At 41.1% G+C, this 23,081-nt stretch overlaps 1 protein-coding gene and 2 non-coding genes across 3 annotated transcripts; 1 reads left to right on the top strand and 2 right to left on the bottom strand.

Annotated features, from left to right (window-relative positions):
• The first annotated feature begins 558 nt into the window (after positions 1-558).
• Positions 559-632, top strand: trnan-guu (transfer RNA asparagine (anticodon GUU)). The gene has a single exon. It is a non-coding gene; the product is annotated as a tRNA-Asn (tRNA).
• Positions 633-7,531: 6,899 nt separating this feature from the next.
• trnag-gcc (transfer RNA glycine (anticodon GCC)) lies at positions 7,532-7,602 on the bottom strand. The gene has a single exon. It is a non-coding gene; the product is annotated as a tRNA-Gly (tRNA).
• An 8,418-nt stretch (positions 7,603-16,020) lies between these two features.
• LOC115053096 (protein NLRC3-like) lies at positions 16,021-17,936 on the bottom strand (the record flags this gene model as incomplete). Its single annotated transcript, XM_029517663.1, has 2 exons — positions 16,021-16,180; positions 16,654-17,936. Coding segments are annotated over 2 exons (1,443 nt in total), but the record flags the coding sequence as incomplete, so codon positions are not given.
• Between the last annotated feature and the right edge of the window lie 5,145 nt (positions 17,937-23,081).

The following is a 23,081-nucleotide window of genomic DNA, read 5'->3' as shown; positions in this document are numbered from 1 at the left end:
CAGGCTGGAAAATGTTGAGTCACGGGAGCTTTCCTGTGTGTGGGTGTTGTGGCCGAGGGGTTAAGGTGGTGAACTAGAAATCCCCGTGCAGGTTCAAATCCTACCAGCATCAGTTTTTTTTTTTTTTTTTTTATGGACCAAGTTTCCCATTTGGGGAGAGATGCAGCATGTTTGAGAATCTCTGTAATCTGCACAGCCTTAAAATATGACACAGCTGAGTGCTGTTGTTAGGACTCATCTAAGAGGAGGAGAGCACTCACTGGTGCTCAGTTATCATTATCAAGGCCGGTGATAGGGACACACCTTTAGTTCCACTTCCAGGTCATGGAAGCAATAATGAGAAGTCATTTCTACTGTGTGCTGTGCTGAAATAGCTCATTTGGGTAAGCGAAAAAAAGGACCCACAACAGCTGCTGAAACCCAGGATTGAAACAGGGACCTTTAAATCTTTAATGTAACGCTCTCCCAAACAGGCAGGATCTCTGTGAGACACAAAAGGAGCAACATTTAGGATAATTATAGCTGCAACAGCAGGCTGTAACATGAACTGGTCAACTTGTCTCTGTGGCGCAATCGGTCAGCGCGTTCGGCTGTTAACTGAAAGGATGGTGGTTCGAGCCCACCCAGGGACGAGCTTTGTTTAATTCACTGGTATTATAGTTCACACATGGAAGACCGGAGGATTTTTAAGTTGATGCTCAGTTATCTCCATCTAGTGGACAGATGGTAGAAGTTGGTTCCTGAAAAGAGGAAGTGACTTTTCCTCAGATCAAACTGTTGAAGGAGAACGAGCAGCTTCTTCCTCACTGACTCACTCAACCTCTGTCTCCTGGGTTTGGATTTAGGTCTGGGTCTGGGTCTGGGTCTAAGACCAGGTGGGCCTGCTCAGAGTCTCTGTGTTGGATGTGAGCTGCTGAAATCTCTGAACACCATGACACAGATAATATCAGTCTGATGTGTCATCTGTAATCCAGATGTTGTCAGCAACAAACAGATGTTCCTGACAGAAGCTGTGCTGATGATGATTCTGGATAGAAACTGGGAGGAAATAACTTTATTCTCTGTTTTTCCACGGAGGAAGTGAAGTTACACCACGTGATATCTATAATTAGCTCAGTGACAGAAGTTAACTCTGGTCAGCAACGTCCTGCTCGCAGACAGCAGTTTTATTTTGAAAACCAACCGGATTCTCTTTGTTTTAGAAAGTCCAACTTCCTGCCTGTCTCATGTGAAGACAGAACAGCAGATCTGAGTTAGTTAGATCAACTCGGAGTAGTTAAGCGCGTGCACCCCAACTCTAAACTACGGTGGCCGGTAAGTGCAAAACAAAATTACAAAGTGCCAAACACTTTTACAAAGCGTGAAACAAATGTACATGTTGGGAAACATTTTTATCTTTTATTAAACAAAATTACACAATAAAAACACTCTTACCACAGACAAAATAAATTTATATTTTAAAAAACTAATTTACAAGTGGCAGAACCCTTCGACAAATCCCGAAATAAATTTCCAAACGACAGAATCTTCCGGAAGGGGAATGTACCAAATGCCGGAAGTGATCCAGAAGAAGGTTGACTGTGAGCTCAAAATGTTTGTATCGGTTTGTGTGGCGGGAAAACTTTGCGGAGTGAAAGTTTATGGCAGCATGGAGTAAATGATGTTTTGGCCGTTTTGTGGAAACAACTTGAGCCAATTTACGCGGTTGTGTTTTCCGTGCGGACGATTTGTAGAATGTTTCACGTTGATGAACGGACCAGACGGAAGGAGCACGCGCACAGGAGACATCTAATAAACAGCCGGAAAATGCTAAACAAGCTAAGTGTAGCATCGCGCTAACTAGCTGAAGCCGCTGTCAGACATGCAGTGAATTGAAGTTCACCGTTTCATTTTGCAGCCAATCGTTGTCTTCACGGAATAGCAACGCGTTTAGTTAGTATGTGTTGCTAGTTTTTATTTATTTATTTTATTTTAGGCGTATATTTATGCTAAATGCACAATTGTTGCTGATTGTTTTAGCTGCTGCTAACTTTCTGTTTTGATGCGGAACTCCGTTCATTCCAGCAGAACAACCATGAACATCATATAAACAATTCATGGAGGACAGAAAGTCAAAGTCAAAAGAACTGTGGGCCGAAAGGAAACAGGTCCAGGTACGTGTGTGGATATATCTGTAAAATATGGAAGTAAATATGTGTGTGTGTGAAATGAATGATATCTTTTTATTATTTTAGCAGATAAACATGGATTGATGGCGCCACATGGAGCTGATTTAAAAGCTCAGAGAGGGAAAACACTCCCATTATATACAGATCCGGAGGTAGCAGCACCTGATCTACTGAAGCAAGCTGTCCAAGAAATGAGAACAGTTAACAAGAAGATGGATGAAGGAGCAGACCTTCTTTTGTATCCAGACTGTTCAGAGGTGCTCCATGTGCCTGGGTCAGAAAGCCCATTCAAACTGGCAGAATATAAAAAGGAAATAGGAAAGGCACTTTTTTCATTTGCCTAGAAACACACTTTAGAGGAGGTTTGTGGATCTCTTCATTCAATATTTTTACATATTTATTTACTCTCATGTAGCATAATTAATAATGTGTTTGTTTTTACTACAGAGGTTGATACATCAGACTCTGATTCTGAAATTGTCATCACATCGAGGAGCACAGCTGAATTCAATGCAGCTGACACTGTGGTACGTTCATTTATACATTTTGTACTTTGATTCAGTTTTTTTTTTATTGACAGGATGTGCATTTGGTTTAAAGTATTAAGTCTAAGAACCAAGTCTTGATTATTTGGCATTTACTATTCCAATCAGACACCCTGATAACCTTTCACCATTGATATATACTGTATGTGGTGAGGGAACAATAATGGAAGCTGTTTAAAGTTGCTGACAATTGTGTGCTTTTCTTCTCAGGTTTTTGTAACAAAAAAACACAGTTCTCCCAAACGCAAACCTGAAGATAAAGGGTAGGTATTAGTTTTTACAAAATAAGTCATTTGTCTTTAAGTTGTTGATGTGATTGTGATGAACATGTGGTAGAAAATACCATACATGTGATATAATTTATAACAAAATCATCTTATTTATAAATCTTATGGTTCCTCTCTACCTCTAAATGTTACTCAAAGCTCTGTTATACTCTGTATCATAAAGTTCATCAGTTTATCAATTTTATCATGTTTCAGAGATTCATCCACAGCTCAGCCTGGACAGGTATTAAGGCAGATTATGGCAGTCTGATGTTCTTTGCTTTCAGTGTGTTGTTTCAGACATTTTCATTTGTTTTTCAGACAGTAATATCTGACACTGAGGATCTGGATCCACCTGAAACAAATCCAGTCAGGAGTACTTGCTACGGGTAAGTAAAAAAACAACAGCGACTCACTTAATTTTAATTTTACTTTATTGATTACATGGGAAAGATATTTGCATTTGTAATATGTTCAACATATTCTGAAACCTGTGACATGCTGGTAAAATTCACAGATGATGCTGTTTTGGAAGAAGGAATTGACACAGGTGGGCCGAGACGAGAGTTTTTAACTCTACTGATGAAACATCTGAAAAACCGGCCCATTTCTGATGGACCAGAAGGACATCAGTTCTTGGTGTACAATGCAAATGGTATGAACAGGGTTAGATGTAAACAACACTAATGGTTAATGATCATTTACTTTATATACCACATGACACGCTTTGCTTGAACTATTTTTCAAAAACGTGTTGTTTCATCTCAGATGTTTCTTCAGTGGATGCTCTGTGAGAATGCATCATGAGACTCGGCACAATGTTACAGACAGCAGGCTGTCTGAGACGTGTTGCTACTGTTGAAGAAAAGAAAGAAATCCTGTCAGACTCCCTCTGATGGTACATTATTGACCGCTACTCATCTGTAATTGACAGGTAAGATCATATTTGTAATTAAGATGTGATTTTTATTTTTTTGTATTTAAGATATTTTAGTTTGAAATGCCTCATCATCCCCCTCTGTGGTTTATTAAGAATGTATATTTTTCAACTCTGAGTCAGTGTGTCAGAATGTGTGCCTTAGTTTAGTATAATTGCTGTGTGATGTCTGTCTCCCCTTCCTCTGTCTTATGCCAATCAAAAGGTGCTCATGTCATTCCATTCTTGTGTTTGTGTGCGTAATTCTTGCAGTCTGTAGAGTAACAATTACCCTGCCAAGTGCAAAGCAAGACACAGAGTTCTTCTTTAAATCAGTAATGTTCAACACACAACCATTTTTACTCCTTTCTATATGTTTGGGTGGATAGTCATTTTAGAAAACATTGAAGTTTCTTTAGGTCATTTAAATGTGAAACGATGTTTGTGGTCACTTTTTAGATTCAAAGATGGTCTTCAGCTCTTGAGTTTCTGACTGCACTGCAGCAACAGCCTACTTTGCTGGCCCCTGTCCTGAGCCACTCTGAAAAGCCACTCACTGGTCTGGAACTTGAGACTCTTCAAACCTGACCTCAGTCCATCAGGAAGTAACAGGAGACTTAAAGAAAGTCAAACTTTGGGCGACTGGGCGGACTGTGTCTTTGTCCACCACTCCAAATCAGATTTCATAGTTTGTCATTCACTTTTCCTTGTGATGTTTCCAAATGATTCTGGTACCTGTTCCTATGAAGAAATGAAACAATGGGAATGCAAATGTTATGTTGACAAACAATAAAAAAAATTGCAAATATTTCCTTCTGATTGCATCTGTGATAGATTGAGTTATGAGTTTTTCCAAACTATTTTAAAACAGAAAAACAATACCAAATCACAGCACAGTCATCTCATGGCTCTTGACATGTATATTAAAAAAATTAATTAATTTAAAAAATAAATAGAAATAGGACAGAAACCCCAATGAGTAAGCACTTGATAATGCAGGAAGGGAAAATTCCCTTTCTCACTGACTCACAGCTGAGCAGTTTCTTTCAGCTTCATGTACAGTTCTGTTGCAGACTCCCAGTTCTCTGGCTTCTGTAGTTGTTTGTGCTCCATAACAAAGTCAAAGTCCTCCTGCATGTTTGAGTCCCCACATGGAGCTATTGACAGGCTCGCCTCTGGAACAGCATCCAAATCAGCTGGTTTAATCTCAAATCCAGTCTGTGGAGCCAAATCTGTGTTCGATACAATAAATAGCATTTATATTATTTATTTACATTTTATCAATAAATAAATAAAACAAACATGGAAATATCAATCCATCTCCAATATTACCTGTGTGGTCAGCAGTACAGTTCATTGGACATGACGCTGTTCTGGAAGTGTGAATCCTGTGACTGTTCCACAGTCTCACACACTCATCCAACATCACCATAGCAACATCTCAGAAGGCACTGATGCTCATGGCTCCCGTTGAAGTATCCAGCAAACAACTCCATCCAGAACAGAGACCTGTAGAAATGGATAGAATCTGAAGTAAATATATATTATTAGTAGAAGTGGGACTCCATTAAAAAAATCTAATTAATTAAAGGCTTAGTAATGAATGAATTGAAAAGAATGCGTTAAAGTCCCAGCCTCAGTTATTATATATGTTTAGAGGAGTTCATCTGCGATAGAACATAAAGATAAAAATCAAATGAAAGGTTCGTCATAATAAAATGACTTCATGAAGGCCACTTACCTTCCCCTTCTAAATATGGCCCACCAGGATTCAACACGCTGCTTATTCGTGGATGAGCCATACATGTGGCTGGACGGCCCAGAGCAGCAGTCATCATGATGGAGGCGTAGGGGAGACTGAATGGCAGCCATAATGCCATTCTCCGTGCCACAATCAGTCCTCAGTCTCATGAGAGGAGATTCTCAGCGATCACTGTTGGCTTCTTGTTATTTGTCGGTCCACATTGGAGCCACAGCACTTTAGGTGAAAAAAATCCATCCATGCGTCCTGAGAGAGCCAGTTTATCAGAACCATCTGCATGCCACATACAGTTCGCTCCCATTGAGTAGCAGCTTCTTCTTAGAAACCTTCTGTGTGCTCTCTCATTCATCACATCATCTCTCTTCACTCGAAGATTGGACTTTTGTCTGAGTACCTGCCACATCGTCCGATAGCCAAACAGTTGTCCAGGTCCACGAAGTTCCAACCTGATGGCGTTTGGAGAGGAATCATCCTTTTAAGAGTCCGCAGGCTGATGTTTGCACCGTGTAAACTTCACATCATGCTTCAGTAGATCAGGTGCTGCTACCTCCGGATCTGTATATAATGGGAGTGTTTTCCCTCTCTGAGCTTTTAAATCAGCTCCATGTGGCGCCATCAATCCATGTTTATCTGCTAAAATAACAAAAAGATATCATTCATTTCACACACACACACACATATTTACTTCCATATTTTACAGATATATCCACACACGTACCTGGACCTGTTTCCTTTCGGCCCACAGTTCTTTTGACTTTGACTTTCTGTCCTCCATGAATTGTTTATATGATGTTCATGGTTGTTCTGCTGGAATGAACGGAGTTCCGTATCAAAACAGAAAGTTAGCAGCTAAAACAATCAGCAACAATTGTGCATTTAGCATAACTGAAAGCCTAAAATAAAAAAAAATAAATAAAAAGCAACACATACTATCTAAACGCGTTGCTATTCCGTGAAGACAACGATTGGCTGCAAAATGAAACGGTGCACTTTAATTCACTGCATGTCTGACAGCGGCTTCAGCTAGTTAGCACGATGCTACACTTAGCTTGTTTAGCATTTTCCGGCTGTTTATTAGATGTCTCCTGTGCGCGTGCTCCTTCCGTCTGGTCCGTTCATCAACGTTAAACATTCTACAGATCGTCCGCACGGAAAACACAACCGCGTAAATTGGCTCAAGTTGTTTCCACAAAACGGCCAAAACATCATTTACTCCATGCTGCCATAAACTTTCACTCCGCAAACTTTTCCCGCCACACAAACCGATACAAACTTTTTGAGCTCACAGTCAATCTTCTTCTGGATCACTTCCGGCATTTGGTACATTCCCCTTCCGGAAGATTCTGTCGTTTGGAAATTTGTTTCGCAACATGTAACTTTGTTTTCTAAAATGTAAATTTGTTTTCTAACATGTGAATTTGTTTTGTCCGTGGTAAAAGTGTTTTTCTTATGTAATTTTGTTGAATAAAATGTAAAAATGTTTCCCAACATGTAAATTATTTTCACGCTTTGTAAAAGTGTTTGGCGCTTTGTAATTTACTTTTGCACTTACCGGCCACCGTATCAAACAGAGCAGGAACACTAAAGTAAGGGGCGGGGGGTGAAAACGACAGGAGGGTTCAAGAGCAGATTCTCTCTGAGGGGACGGATGTTGCCACAATACACAGTGTGTGTGCCATCACATGTGGAAGATGTGTGCAGACTGAAGCCTTGGTCTGCCACCAGCTCAGAGGGGCTGCACTTCTACTGACCACCAGGGGGCTCCACTGGTTGTTTCACAAAGTCACACTGTGTTGGAGTCTATCAGGTTTTTTCATGTCTTGTATTTTCCAAGCAGCACTGTGCTTCTGTGTTTCTGGATTTTGGAGTTACTCTGCATTAGCCGGGAATCGAACCCGGGCCTCCCGCGTGGCAGGCGAGAATTCTACCACTGAACCACCAATGCTTACTCAACAGCTTTTACCATTACGTCACAAATCTCCAGGCGTCCGCAGCCCTGTTTTCTATAATAATCCATCATGGACCGCTGGACACTTTCATTTATCAGTAAATCCACCGTGTTTTAAAGAAGTTCAGAGTGTTTCAGAGTTTCTGACATGATACAGACAGACAGATCCAACAAAGCATTTAAATGAACTGAGAGCTCAGACCGGCAGAGAGAGCACACACACACACACACACACACACACACACACACAAAGTGGACGAGGTGCGCAACTTCGCTCAGTCTGTGATTGCAAAAATGAGCGAAAGCAGGAAAATTTTAATAAGTAGAAGGAGGAACAAACCAACAGATTTGGTTTTAGTTCAATTTATCGCCACTTATTTGTCTAATAACAGCTGATTTGTGTTTCACTTTATTTGCTCTTGAGACAAGTGTGAGCTTCTTCGTGCGCATGCGCCGTTCCGGCTGAATCTAATGCGAGTGTGATGTTGGAGTTGGTGTCGCGTGCGAGAGCGATGAAGGACAGGAAATGCCTTTGATCTCCAGTGACGTCACACAGCCTCATGGAGGTGAGTAAACAGTTGTTGATGTTGTCAGTGAAACATTCATTCATCCTCAGAGTCATCTGCTTCTACCGATCTCCATTTTCATTTCCAACCACTCAGAGAGACAAGAACACACACAGACACACTCTGACTAACCAAACCATTCCAGGAACAATCAGGATGATTCTGGCTCAGGGTGTGACAGGTCCGGGGTTCAAATCCCAGATGAGCCCTTTGTCAGCTGTTGTAAGAAGTGAAAAAGCCTCCTAAATGTGGAGGGAGGCCGACTCTGTCAGAGAGCAGTGTGCATTCTAGCTTCCTTTAGCTGTCAGCCTCTGATCATCAACTCTTCAGCTTCTATGACTTCAACAATTCCTTCTGAATGCAGTCTGAGGCAGTGATTGTGAAACTTTCATTCAGACAGAGATCCCACATTCAGAAGAAAACAGCCACACACAAACAAAGTCATCATGAACAGCCTACATGGAGCCTAAATGAAAAGAAGCAGGAACTAAAGTGTGAAAATAATGATGAACAAAGTGTCACACAGAGAGGCTGCAGCCTGGTGTGGACTATAACGTCAGAAAATGGATCAGTCTGTGACACGGAGCACTAAAGTTGGAAGGCTGAGTTCAGCTTCAGCTTCTTTCATGTTCTCCCTGTGAAAGAAAGAAGGTGAACATGAGCTTGATATGAGAACACAGCAGTGTGCATCATGGTGCTCATGTTCATATAGAAAGAAGGAGGAAAAGCAGCAGCTCTGGTTTGCTGTTTCACTCCCTTTCCCTCCCCGCTATGAGCTGTCACTCACCCACAGCACATACTGTAGACTGGTTCACAGTCAGACTCATGATTCATGACTCATTGGTTCAGAGTGGAACTCATGAGTCCCAGTTCAGCAGCAGCACATTCACACACTGAGCTGAGAGTCTGCTGAACGTTATTGGACTGTATTATATCACTATATCAATCAATTAACCAACCAACATAAACTTTAGTTTATTTATACAGCCCCTTTCAAACAAACAAACAAACAAAAAAAAAAACTTCCACAAAGTGCTTTACACATTAAAAAAATAATCAGGATGAGACCCCCAAACAGGCCACATCATCATCCACACACACATAAATGCACACACACACACACACATTCAGATTAAAACAGAATGTTATGTTTGTCTTCTGAAAATAATTTAGTGCACTGATTAAAAATTGTCCTTTCAGAAGATGAAATACGCTGCTGCAGTGTCCTCTCTTGAGTTCTGCCCTTTCAGCATACTTTTATTTACTGACAAATTTTTTTTGCCACATGTGGAAAAAAAAGAAATATTGTAGAAAAGAAGACACATTAAAAAATATATATGCTTCATTTTGATGAATGGAAGAAAACGCAGATTTAAAAAGTGCCGACTGACAGTCACATGTTTCACAACAAAATTAAATCTTTTATAGAGTAATGCTTGTAGAAATGTCCCCAAAGCAGCCCAAACCTGGACCTAAACCCTAGTTGGAGTTTGGAGATGCTGGCTGAGAGGAGAGGAGGACTTGAGGAGTCTCTGGGATCATGATGGACTGGACTCTGTTCTCAGACCAGTTCTGATTCCTCTGTCAGTCTCTGCTGGATGAAGCTCTCCTCTCCACCTCCCAGGAACATGGTCCAGAGTCTGGACAAGCTGCTGCTGCAACATCTGGATCATCAGGAAGCAGCTGATCCTCCATCAACACACACCTTCCTCTTCACCACCACCTGTGTAGAGAAGAAGAAGAGAGCAGATCCATCAGAGTTTCAATGATGTGCGTGTGATGAAAGAAGATCAGTGATGTGCAGCTTTCAGTCAGACTGATCTCAGAGCTGTGACAGATGAACCTGATCAGAGAACAAACAGTCTCAGCTCAGATCTGACAGTTTGATGGACGAGGACCAGAATCTGAACATCTCTGAGTTCTTCAGCTGGAATCTGCTTCATTTGGTGGTCACATGATCACAACAGTCCTCTGACTGATCTGATTGGCTGACTGTTTTCTCTCTGTCTTTCTGTCTAATTCTGAAATCTGTTTCTGTTCTCCTCTCACAGCTTCACTGAGGAGTTTGAAGGTTCACAGGAAACACTGAGTCTTTGCTCTGATACTGGATTTAAACAATATTACTGAAAGGAACATGAACTGAGTCCAACTCTACTGACCTCAGAGTCTCCAGTCTGAAGTCTGGACTCTTCACAAGATCAGACAGATCCTTCAGGTCTGAATCCTTCAGGTTGTTCCAACTCAGGTCCAGTTCTCTGAGATGGGAGGGGTTGGACTTCAGAGCTGAGACCAGAGAAGAACAGCTGATCTCTGACAATCTGCAGTTCTCCAACCTGAGTAAAGAATTAAAGATGTGACTTTAAATCTGTTTTCCTAAGTTACTTTCAAACCATTTAACAGTATAAATGTTAACCTGAAGAGGATTTTCCCTCATAAATAGAAACCTGTCTGCAGGTCAGAGTCACCTCAACTGTAACATCATATTAATCTGAGAGCAGAAATAAAACATCAGTCTGACCTCAGAGTCTCCAGTCTACAGTGAGGACTCTCCAGAAAACCACACAGATCCTTCAGTCCTGAATCCTTCAGGTCGTTCTGACTCAGGTCCAGTTTTCTGAGATGGGAGGGGTTGGACTTCAGAGCTGAGACCAGAGAAGAACAGCTGATCTCTGACAAATTGCAGTTCTCCAATCTGAGTAAAGAAAAAAAAATGCAACTTTAAGTTCCTGCTTGAAAGTGTTCAATGTTTCATTAAGTCAACACATGATTCACGATATATGGAACATTTTCACTTCATTCAGCGGTGACCACATTTAACAAACATGGTGAGTTTGTCAGTCAGTCTGCTTTAGTCATATGACTTTGTAGTCATGTTGCAACAAGAACACTGAATATTAGGGGTGTATCCAAAAAAAAAAAAAAAATTCATATAAGAATCACAATTCTCATATACTACGATTCAGAATCGAGTCAAACTTTCCCAAAATCAGTTTAACAAAATAAAACAAATCTGCACGCTGTCTGACGTCAACACGGAGCTGGTTCTGGAACATACGCATGCACCAAAACAAGGAGGAAACTACAATAATGGAGGAAAGAGAGATTCAACAGGCCCCGTCCTCGTTGCAGGCAAAGATTCTGACTCATTTTGGTTTTTACTGAGCTTCACCTGACTTATTTTATAGCTTGCTGCTCAGAGTAGCAGTTGTGGTCCACACACATTTGAAAAGGCATTTTAATTAAAATTTAAAAGGCACGCTGTTTAACTGTACAATTTTTTTTAAAGAGACACTTATTTTTGTTATTCAAGCAATATGTGATTTTGCTTTTAAGCAACAGTTGCAGCAATTCCATCTCAGCTTGGATAGATGTTTAAAACTTAATAAATGTGAAAAAGACACTTTCATGTCTCCATCTGTCATTCTGTCTTGCAAAGCACACTGGAATAGATCATGAAGATCCTCTGCACACCTATAGACTGAAGCAGAAATCATTATGAATCAAACATCGCTTTGAATCGAGAATCGAATCAAATCATAGCTCCAAAAATCTGAATCGAATCGAATTGTGAGATAGTCAATGATTCCCACCTCAACTGAATATATATTTGTTCATGTCAGTGTGGAAAAATGTTTCCTTTCATTGAAAAACTGAAGAATTTTTATTATTTTTTTCAAGTTTAAATCTGTAGTTCAAAATGTTTATGCCACAATGACTGAACTAAACCAGAGAAGAAGAAAACAGACGTCAGCATGAAGATCCTCAGTGAGGATCAGTATAATATCAGCCTGATGTCTGCAGGTCAGAGTCACCACAACTGTAACATCATATTAATCTGAGAGCAGAAATAAAACATGAGTCTGACCTCAGAGTCTCCAGTCTACAGTGAGGACTCTCCAGAAAACCACACAGATCCTTCAGTCCTGAATCCTGCAGGTTGTTGTTGTGACTCAGGTCCAGTTCTCTGAGATGGGAGGGGTTGGACTTCAGAGCTGAGACCAGAGAAGAACAGCTGATCTCTGACAACCTGCAGCCCATCAACCTGAGTAAAGAACAAAAGATGTGACTTTAGGAGACAAAGTTCCTGCTTGAAAGTGTTCAATGTTTCATCATCTGTTCAGAGCTGAAGGTTTAGAAAGTAGAAGTTGAGAAAATGAAAGTCAAACAGCTGAACCAACAAGAAGCAGCTTCACAACAGTCAAATACAAACAGTGAAAAGATTTTTAATTTGAAAATGAAACAACACTGATAAGAACCTGAACTGACTCAAACTGTCAACATTGTGATTTTAACACATCAGAAATAACCAAACATCAGAGTCAGCCAAACTTTATTTCTATCTCTGATTCTGCCACATGTGAACTCCTGTATAACAATCTGAGCTCTGGCAGGTAAGTCCACTCTAAAACCAGTCAAACAGTCTACGAACAAGCTGCAGAAGTTCTAGACAGAAAACCAAACTTATCATTCATGATATATTTGAAGAAATAGAGGAGAGTTGAATGTGGAAATCATATTTAAATAGGCAGAATCTATTCTGATCTATACCATCTAAATGGATTATAGGGATGGGAGGGGATATCAATCCATAGAATCCTGAGATTGATATTTACCATATCTGAGTAGATCCATGAGGCAGACAGAGAAAACATGTTTCCTGCAGCAGAGAGAGGATGGAAACGGGGCAACTGCTCCCCCAGCAGACCAGCCCTTAGAGCCAATCCTTATCTTAGTGTGGAACCAAACCACTGCAGTTGAATATTCCAAACTGAACCAATAGAGCCATGTTACGTGCCATACCGAAAGAATGTTCTCATTATGCTGAACATTGTTCCAAAACAGTGCTGGAAGTGGAGACTAATGGAGAACCAAGACAAAACACAAGTGGAGCATTTTAGGCCAAGTTGAATTTTGTTAATCTTGGGACAGTACTGCTGTCCTACACTGATCAGTATAAATGTCCTGACGTTGGACCAACACATGACATTTAACCCAGCTGTCAGTGTTTTAGCTCAGTCTGCAGGTTGAGCCCTGAACAAGTCTGAACACTGTGCTCATCTGGGAGTTCATACTTTCACTCTGTTCTATAATGTGTGTGTGTGTGTGTGTGTGTGTGTGTGTGTGTGTGTGTGTGTGTGTGTGTGTCAGACGATGCTTCTGCTGTCTGGGGATTCTGGGAATATTCTCTTTGTAATACTCAGCATCATAGAGCTATTGGTTATCTTACAGCAGTACACAAATGGACCTCAGTGTTGGCTCTTCATGGTGATTTGGGTTGGGAGCCCTCGAGTATCAGACATAAGAGACAAATGCTCCAGCTGTGGAACAGATCTGTGAAGCTGCCTGATCATAGAATTACTAAAAAGATATTTCATTCTGACACTTTGCATCACCATCCCTTGGCCAGTGAGCTGAAATTAATATTCTATATGAGCAATTTATCTGATATTTTCATTAATAAATGATGTTGTGATATTACAGATAGTATCAACAAATTGTTCCTAAAGCAGAGAGATAAATGGTGTCACACCGTGGTGAGGTTGTCTCATCTTGGTTTTATTGTGACTTGTCATTTCCTGTTTTATTTTGAAATTCCTAACTCTCCTCTCGTTTCAGAACACTTACCCTTCCTCATGTAGCCTGTGCGTCTTCATGATTACCAATTGTCTCCACCAGTTCCCCATTTCCCCCCACAGCTCAAATAGTCTGTCTTCCCCTTGTCCTGTGCCAGTGTGTCGTCGATTCATGCCCCACACCAGCGTCACGTCCATGCCACAGTCCTCAATTCCTTGTGTAAGCTTTTGGTCCTCGATTGATTGAATTTTTGTTGTAATTTCTATATCTCAGTTTAGCCTTTATTCATAGCCTTTGTGTTTCCTCTGTATGAGTGACCTTTTGTTTGTAGATCCTTTTTGATAGATTCATGTTCATAGCCTTTGTGTTTTCCTCTATTAAGAGTGATTTTGAGTTTCAATAACGTTTTATATTAGTACCTTTTTTGATCCTCCACTTAGTAGCGTGAGTGAGTTTTCTTTTGTTTTATTAGTCAGGGTTTTCCTCCTTACGGAGTGTTTTTGTTTCCTCCTTTTTGGTTTTTCTAGTGTAGGATTATCAACCTCCTTCGGGAGCGATTTTTGTTTTCTAGTTTACTTAGAACCTAGTGACATCCCCGTAATATGAAAGTTTCATAGCCCTATTTGTTTATCACTCGGTTCTGAGATCATTGCTGCCCAGAATAAAGTCTGTGTCTTGCAAAACCTCTGCGTCTGAGTCCTACCTGAGTCCCGGCCTGACAAATGGTCTCTGGATGTTTGGAGGAAGCCAAAATGAAGATCCTATTGTCTTAATAAGAACACTTACAGTGTGGAACCTTACATTAAGAATAAGTGAACTAAAAGACAAAGATCATTATGGACAGTTGTGTTCAGAACACTTAAACAATATTACTTAAAGGAACATGAACTGAGTCCAACTCTACTGACCTCAGAGTATCCAGTCTGAAGTCTGGACTCTTCACAAGATCAGACAGATCCTTCAGGTCTGAATCCTTCAGGTTGTTCCAACTCAGGTCCAGTTCTCTGAGATGGGAGGGGTTGGACTTCAGAGCTGAGACCAGAGAAGAACAGCTGATCTCTGACAAAGTGCAGCCCCACAACCTGAGTGAAGAATAAAAGATGAATTTATAGTTCTACTACCAGCCTTGCTATCACATCTCTAAGTATAACTGAACTAAAAGACAAAGATCATTATGGACAGCTGTGTTCAGGAACACTTCCATTAGTCCCAGAAACAGGGAGCTTTAATGCCACACCTGAGGAAGACCGGATTTGTTCACTATGCAAACTGGATGAAGTAGAAAGATCCATTTTTTGTTTTGTTGTTCTGCATACGAGCACCTCTGAGGTGTTTTTGTTGGCTAAATTGATTATTATTTATGTTGATTTCTTTGATTTGGATGATTCTGAGAAACATAAGTTCCTTTTTAGCAAAGAGACTCATGTGGTAGCTGATTTAATTTCCAAGGCAGAGGAAATACAGCTAAATCTTTGATTTGGTTATTTTTTGTGTTTAAAATATGATGTAACATTATGACTTGAGAAAAGCATAATAATGTATGTGTATGTTTATATGCAGATATGAGCGTTTATGTTGTTACAACAGCCACTGTATGATTAAATACATGTCTTATAAACCCATGTGGGTTGGGCCTTTTTATGAAATGACACGCAAACAAATAAACGAAATAAACAGCAGACTAAAATCTGCATATTAACATACATTCAATAATATATGATGTCCCCTTTCAGAAATAAAAAACATTGATTGATAAACTATTTCTAATTCCAATGTCATTTTCAAATGATTAAAATTCAGTTTTCCAAAGTTATTTTCAACCATTTAACAGTTTAAATGTTTACATTTTCCCTCATAAATAGAAACCTGTCTGCAGGTCAGAGTCACCTCAACTGTAACATCATATTAATCTGAGAGCAGAAATAAAACATGAGTCTGACCTCAGAGTCTCCAGTCTACAATGAGGACTCTTCAGAAAACCACACAGATCCTTCAGTCCTGAATCCTTCAAGTTGTTGTGACTCAGGTCCAGTTCTCTGAGATGGGAGGGGTTGGACTTCAGAGCTGAGACCAGAGAAGAACAGCTGATCTTTGACAACTTGCAGTTCTCCAACCTGAGTAAAGAATAAAAGATGAAGATCAAATCATCATCAATCAGAAATGTCCTCATCAATGATCAATGGTCACCATCATGTCTCAACACACATCATCCAATAACAGCACAGCATTCAAACTACAGCAGGTCCAGTCAGTGAACTGACCTCAGAGTCTCCAGTCCACAGTTTGGACTCTCCAGTCCAGCACACACCAGCTTCAGTCCTGAATCCTTTATTTGGTTCTGACTCAGGTCCAGGTCTCTCAGATGGGAGGGGTTGGACTTTAGAGCTGAGGCCACAAAGTCACACTGAGTCTCTAAGAGTCCACAACCAACAAGTCTGTGTTGACACACATTACACAACATGTCACTGTGACAGAGGAAACTACATATTCGTCTGGAGGGTTTGAGGACTAAAGACTCTGAGACTTCAGTCTCTCTCTCACACCGTCAGAGTTTCAATCATTTTTCCAGTGAAGAGACAAAATGTGGTCAGTTGGCTGACCCAGGTCTGTCTCCTCTGAGGGACCATGAGGCCACGTTGACCTGAAAACATTTGACTGTCTACTGTTTTGATTTTCACTGAGTTGAGATCAGTGAACAGTGAAGCTGTGAAGATGATCAGTCACTGATACTTGCTGATGTCATCAGTCTTCAGGATTTCCACTAGAAACACAACTAAGTGAATATTTATCTCTGGTAGCGTTTGCATCATCTGAAAACAAACAGCTGACAGTGAAACACCATCTGAATCAGATTTGATTTAAAAACATCTTCACTAAGAAGGATGGATGAGAATGAGAGTGGACTCACCGAGCCTTCCTGCAGTTCCTCACAGCTGGGATCAGTCTCCGTTGTCCCTCCTTTGATGTGTTGTACTTCTTCAGGTCTAACTCATCCAGAACATCCTCTGACATCTGTAGCATGTAGGCCAGAGCTGAGCAGTGGATCAGGGAGAGTTCCTTCTCTGATCTGGTGTTTGACTTGAGGAACTCCTGGATCTCCTGATGAACTGAGTGATCCTTCAGCTCCATCAGACAGTGGAAGATGTTGATGTTTCTGTCAGGGGAGATTTTCATCTTCCTCATCTTCTTCAGGTTGTTGATGGCTCTCTGGATGGTCTCTGGTTTGGTTTCTGTCTGACCCAGCGGACGTCCTAAGAGTCTCTGGTTGGACTGCAGAGAGAGACCATGAAGGAAGCGGACAAACAGGTCCAGGTGACCATTTTTATTTCTGAGGGATTTCTCCAGGACTGCCATCAGAAAGTCCTCCAGGGCTGAATCTTGGTGTTTTTTTCCCAGAAAGTTCTTCAGGACCTCCTTGTTCCTGTTGGTGTGACAGTGGAACATGTAGACTGCAGCCAGAAACTCCTGAACACTCAGATGAACAAAGCAGTAGACTGTTTTCTGGAAGATCACACTCTCTGTTTTGAAGATCTCAGTACAGAGTCCTGAGTACACCGAGGCCTCTGTGACATCAAGACCACACTGCTCCAGGTCTTCTTGGTAGAACATGATGTTCCCTTTCTCCAGATGTTCAAACGCCAGCCTCCCCAGCTTCAGAAGAACTTCCCTGTCAGCCTCCATCAGCTCCTGTGGACTTGTCTCATGTCCCTCATGGTACTTGATCCTCTTCCTTCTGGTCTGGACCAGCAGGAAGTGTGAGTACAGGTCAGTCATGGTCTGGGGCAGCTCTCCTTGCTGGTCTGTAGTCAACATGTGCTCCAGAACTGTAGCGATGATCCAGCAGAAAACTGGGACTTGACACATGATGTGAAGGCTCTTGGACTTCTTGATGTGTGAGATGATTCTGTTGGACAGCTCTTCATCCCTGGACCTCCTCCTGAAGTACTCCTCCTGCTGGGCGTCAGTGAAGCCTCGGACTTCTGTTAGCCTGTCAACACACAAAGGAGGGATCTGACTGGCTGCTGCAGGTCTGGAAGTGATCCAGACCAGAGCCGAGGGAAGCAGTTTCCCCTGGATGAGGTTTGTCAGCAGCAGGTGGACCGATGACTCCTGTGTGACGTCAGACACGACCTCCCTGTTGGTGAAGTCCAGTGAAAGTCTGCTTTCATCCAGGCCGTCCAGGATGAACAGAACTTTACAGGCAGACAGCTGCTCTGCTGTGACCTTCTGTAATGTTGGATGGAAAACATGAAGCAGCCTGAGAAGACTGTACTGCTGATCTCTGATCAGGTTCAGCTCCCTGAACGAAAGCAGAACCAACAGACTGACATCCTGGTTCTCCAAGCCCTCTGTCCAGTCCAGACTGAACTTCTGCACAGAGAAAGTTTTTCCAACTCCAGCGACGCCGTTGGTCAGAACCAGTCTGATGGGACTCTGCTGGTCAGGTGAGACTCTAAAGATGTGGTGACATTTGATTGGAGCATCATGGAGGCTCTTCTTCTTAGAAGTTGTCTCCAGCTGCCTTACCTCATGTTGGGTATTAACCTCTTCACTCTGTCCCTCTGTGATGTAGAGCTCAGTGTAGATCCTGTTGAGGAGGGTTCCACTTCCTGTTCCTGTTCCTTCAGTCACATGTTGACATCTGGTCCTCAGACTGATCTTATGTTGATCTAAAACCTCCTGTAGAACACGATCTGCTGACAGAGAAGAGACAACGTCAGACTGAAGACAGAGAGTCTGAGGATCTGATGAAAAACTAAAGACGTCAGTCAGAGGTTCAGTCTCACTCTGTTCAGGGCTGGTCTGCAGACCTGGTCTGGTTCTGGATCTTTGTCCACACTGGGGATAGGAGGAGTCTCCTGAAGAAGCAGACTGGTCCCAGTGTGAGGTGCAGCACTGTCTGCAGACCCAGTGTCCACAGCTGGTAGAGACTGGATCCTTCAGGACGTCCTGACACAGAGCACAGTGGGACGGCTGCTCCTCTTCAGAGACATGTCTTTTCCTCTTCCTGTCTCTGTGAAAACATTTCTTTATAACTGACATGATCTGACTGATGTCATAAAATGTTTGGGTAGAAAAAAACATCAGTAGTTTCTGGTGAATCTGCACTGATGATTCAGGATCATGAATATCTATGGATGGATTTTTACTCTCTCTTACTTTGTGTCTGAGGGTTTTACTGTGTGTTACCAACAGCCATCACTTTTGTGAATTTCTGACTTTTCAATAATGGCACCATTAAGGAAGAGTTCCCAAGTATGGGAATCTTTGAGTTAGTGCCACTGAATAAAGAAAAAGTTGATGCAGTATCCAGCCAATAATTGAATCAAAAGCAGCTGGAGGTTTGTCAAAGATGTTTTGCCTCTTCATCAGTTCTATAAAAATGGGAAGAGCTCACAAGCAATAGTTTCTGGTGATAAAACCCAGAGGCTCCATCTCAGTGTCTTCCTGTATCTGCACGGATGATTCAGGATCATGAATATCTATGGATGGATTTTTATTCTCATCTTCACAGTCTCTTACTTTGTCTCTGAGGGTCCAGGTCCATTACTGAAGTCTGGAGGAATTAAGTCTTTGGACCAGTCAGACTTCAGAGACAGACAGCTTGATCCTGGAGACTCTGGTCTGACCTCCTCTTCCTCATCACAGTCCATCATCTTCAGGACGGAGTCGGTCTGCGAGGAAAACACTTTCTGACTGACAGAAGACAAAGAAGAAACAGGACAAATAGTTTGTTCCAAAGCTACACACCCAAAAATACTAAGTAAATCCAAACACACAGAGTACATCATCTTCAGGACAGAATCAGTCTGAGAGGGAAACTGACAGAAGACCAGAACAACAACTGAATCAAAGCCCCTGAAATAAGGAGGCACGACAAACCTAAGTCCAGTTGGGTTCGATTCAATTGTTGGCCAGATATGACTTTGGCCTGGCTGAATGAGAATAACCACAGACTCATTTCATTGTGTGTCCTCATTTTGTCTCGGTGTCTTTTTGTGGACAGAGCTTCATTCAGACTCTTCTTCCTCCACAGTGGACAGAACACTAACTCAGCTGACGTCACAGCTTCAGTCAGACTGAGTCACCTGATTGGTTTGAGTTGACAGGTGGAGCTTTGAAACTTTGGAGCTCAGCCTGTTTAACTGTTTGTTACTAACAGCCATCGTTTTGGTGAATTTCTGACTTTTCAATAATGGCACCATTAAGGAAGAGTTCCCAAGTGTGGGAATCTTTGAGTTAGTGCCACTGAATAAAGAAAACGTTGATGCAGTATCCAGCCAATAATTGAATCAAAAGCAGCTGGAGGTTTGTCAAAGATGTTTTGCCTCTTCATCAGTTCTATAAAAATGGGAAGAGCTCACAAGCAATAGTTTCTGGTGATAAAACCCAGAGGCTCCATCTCAGTGTCTTCCTGTATCTGCACGGATGATTCAGGATCATGAATATCTATGGATGGATTTTTACTCTCATCTACACAGTCTCTTACTTTGTCTCTGAGGGTCCAGGTCCATTACTGAAGACTGGAGGAATAAAGTGTTTGGACCAGTCAGACTTCAGAGACAGACCGGTTGATCCTGGAGACTCTGGTCTGGCCTCCTCTTCCTCATAACAGTCCATCATCTTCAGGACGGAGTCGGTCTGAGAGGGAAACACTTTCTGACTGACAGAAGACAAAGAAGAAACAGGACAAGTAGTTTGTTCCAAAGATACACACCCAAAAATACCAAGCAAATCCAAACACACACAGTCCATCATCTTCAGGACAGAATCAGTCTGAGAGGTATTATCCAGCACGTCATTACGTTGGGTCAAACTGTCGATGGGGAGAAAAGGAAGTACCTCACTTCACTTTGTGTCCTCATTTTGTCTAAGACAGAGCTTCATTCAGACTCTTCTTCCGCCACAGTGGACAGAACACTAACTCAGCTAACGTCACTGATTATATCTGAACACGTCACTGCTTCAGTCAGACTGAGTCACTTTGGAGCTCAGCCTGTTTAACTGTGTGTTACTAACAGCCATCGCTTTTGTGGATTTCTGACTTTTTCAAAACAACACCATTAAGGAAGAGCTCACAGGTGTGGAAATATTTGAGTTCTTGCCACCAAATAAAGAATAATAAGTTGATCCAATGTTTATTTAAATAGTCACAGTGCCACGTCATCCAGGGGTGCTTTTCATACTGAGAGCAAATCTAGAGAAGGTAGGATGAATGTTATGAGGGAAATCAAATGACAAAGAAAGGCCCATCTGCTGTGGAAAAATTATGAATCCTGAATAAAAACACGAGTAAGATAAGCACACACCTCCAGTACCCAAAGCGCATTACCAAAGAAAACATCCAGGTCACCAAACAGAGTAAAAACAATTCAAGGCTTCATTTGGCTGTGGAACAACCACTTCTTCTCCATACTTATGATATATTTATTAACTTTTATGCAGCTCCAAGGCACTACCTCTACAGCTACAGTAGATGCAGGGGTAGTGTAGTAGTGTAGTGTGTGCGTGTGTGTGTGTGCGTGAGTTTGTCTTTCTTTCTGTCAGTCAGTACTCAGGAGCACAGAAGCTGCATTGCTTTTCTGCATTTCTTTATCATTTTTTAACTAGAAACCGCTACATCCCTCAACGTTTTTATTTGTTTATTTTCATTTTAATCAGGCCAGTCATTGGGCAGACTGAAGAGGACCCGCTGCCTGTCAGTGTTTTCCTCACTGTCAGTTTTAAAGACATTGTTAATTATTCTCAACACATAAACAGTAAAGTGTCCTGGATAGCTCAACAATATGATCGATTAACGTTATGGCCCATCAGTTTTAATAGTTTCTTTTGTAATTCTTAGAAATCGATGGTGTGAAGACACCAGCTGAAGCTGTAACATAAGCTGTTCAATCAATGTTATCATCATACGTCTGTCCCAGATATGAGGGCTAGTATGGCCCTATTAAACATAATAGTAGATCTAGCAGACTGTAATCACTCGTGTATTTATTCGGACAATGTTGGTGGCTGCAATCAGGAATGTACTTTCACGTGACCGTGGAAAGTGGAAAATGCAGTATACTGTACATTCAGGGGTTAAAGTTGGGTTCTGTCACCTCAGATTAAGTAATAGATGAATTCACATCAATGATCATGTGATGCTGTTTAAAAAAAAAAAAACTGTTTTTATACAGTATACAGTCAGATTTCATGGTATGAACACAGCCACATTATTCTTTGGTTGTAGTTATTGTTTTGTTTTTTTGGTTCAGAGGTTGTAATTTTTGTTCATAGTTCAAGTCTGCAGTTATTTTGGGGTGTTCCGTTTTGGACTCCCATATATTTATTTCTGAATTGAAATAGTGAAAAGTACGGTTGTGATCCATATTGTGGTGTTCAGCAATGTTTGCATGTTGCCCATAAGAGTTAAATTCTTTCAGCCAAGTTCATTCAAGGTTTCAGACCAATAAGGACATGTTAGTTCTGTCATTGCTCAACAGAAACACGGCACAGCAGTTCAAGGAAATCACTTAACCTGAACCCTATCCCTTCATCGTGAAAGTTGATTTAAAAAAAAAAAAAAAATCACTTAAGATTAATTTGTTGTGACCATCTAAAAAACCTTGCAAAAAATAAATCTTCATCATTTCAATATTCAATTCTAATGTCTACTATTCATATACCTTATTAATTGTCAAAGAGGAAAATGATGCAGAAAGAAGACAAAACATAAATGTCCATGGGCAAGTGTTTCGTATTTGTATCTTTTGTCGTTTGCTTCAACTTTAAACCGACATCTCTCTTCATCTACTGTCTTCAGCTTAAAAAAACTGCACGTTTTTGTGGTTTCAGTCTTAAAAAAGCAACAGAACTGAGACAATGTTTTTAGAAGACATATACCTTGAATATTACATGTATTAAATCAGTGTCCTTCTGGAAAGAGGTGATAAACAATGAAATGTATTTTCCTAAAAACATTATAGTCACTTCATCGTTGATCTGGAATAATGTGGAAAGATTTGACATTAATGTTACTGAACCAGTTTTCTTCTTCATTACAGGAAACAAACATGATGTGATGAAGTTCTACTATCTGTCCACTAGATGGTGATAAACAATGTGGGAACATTTTACATTAAATCAGTCACAGTGTGGAGAAATCAAACAGTTTGTGCTGAACAAACTGGTCATATTAAAGTGCTGCCTTTGTTTCTTATTGTTTCTAAATGTATTGGAAGACAAATGAACTGAGGAAACTGAAGTCAAACTGAGTTCAGAGGCCTCTTAGAGAGCTGACCAGTTCTGAGGAACCTCCATCAATAAACTCAGATTATAATCAAACTGCTGCCAAAA

This window comes from Echeneis naucrates, chromosome 2, assembly GCF_900963305.1.
Source record: "Echeneis naucrates chromosome 2, fEcheNa1.1, whole genome shotgun sequence".
Lineage (NCBI taxonomy): Eukaryota > Metazoa > Chordata > Actinopteri > Carangiformes > Echeneidae > Echeneis > Echeneis naucrates.
This window is presented reverse-complemented; position numbering and strand designations above follow the sequence as displayed.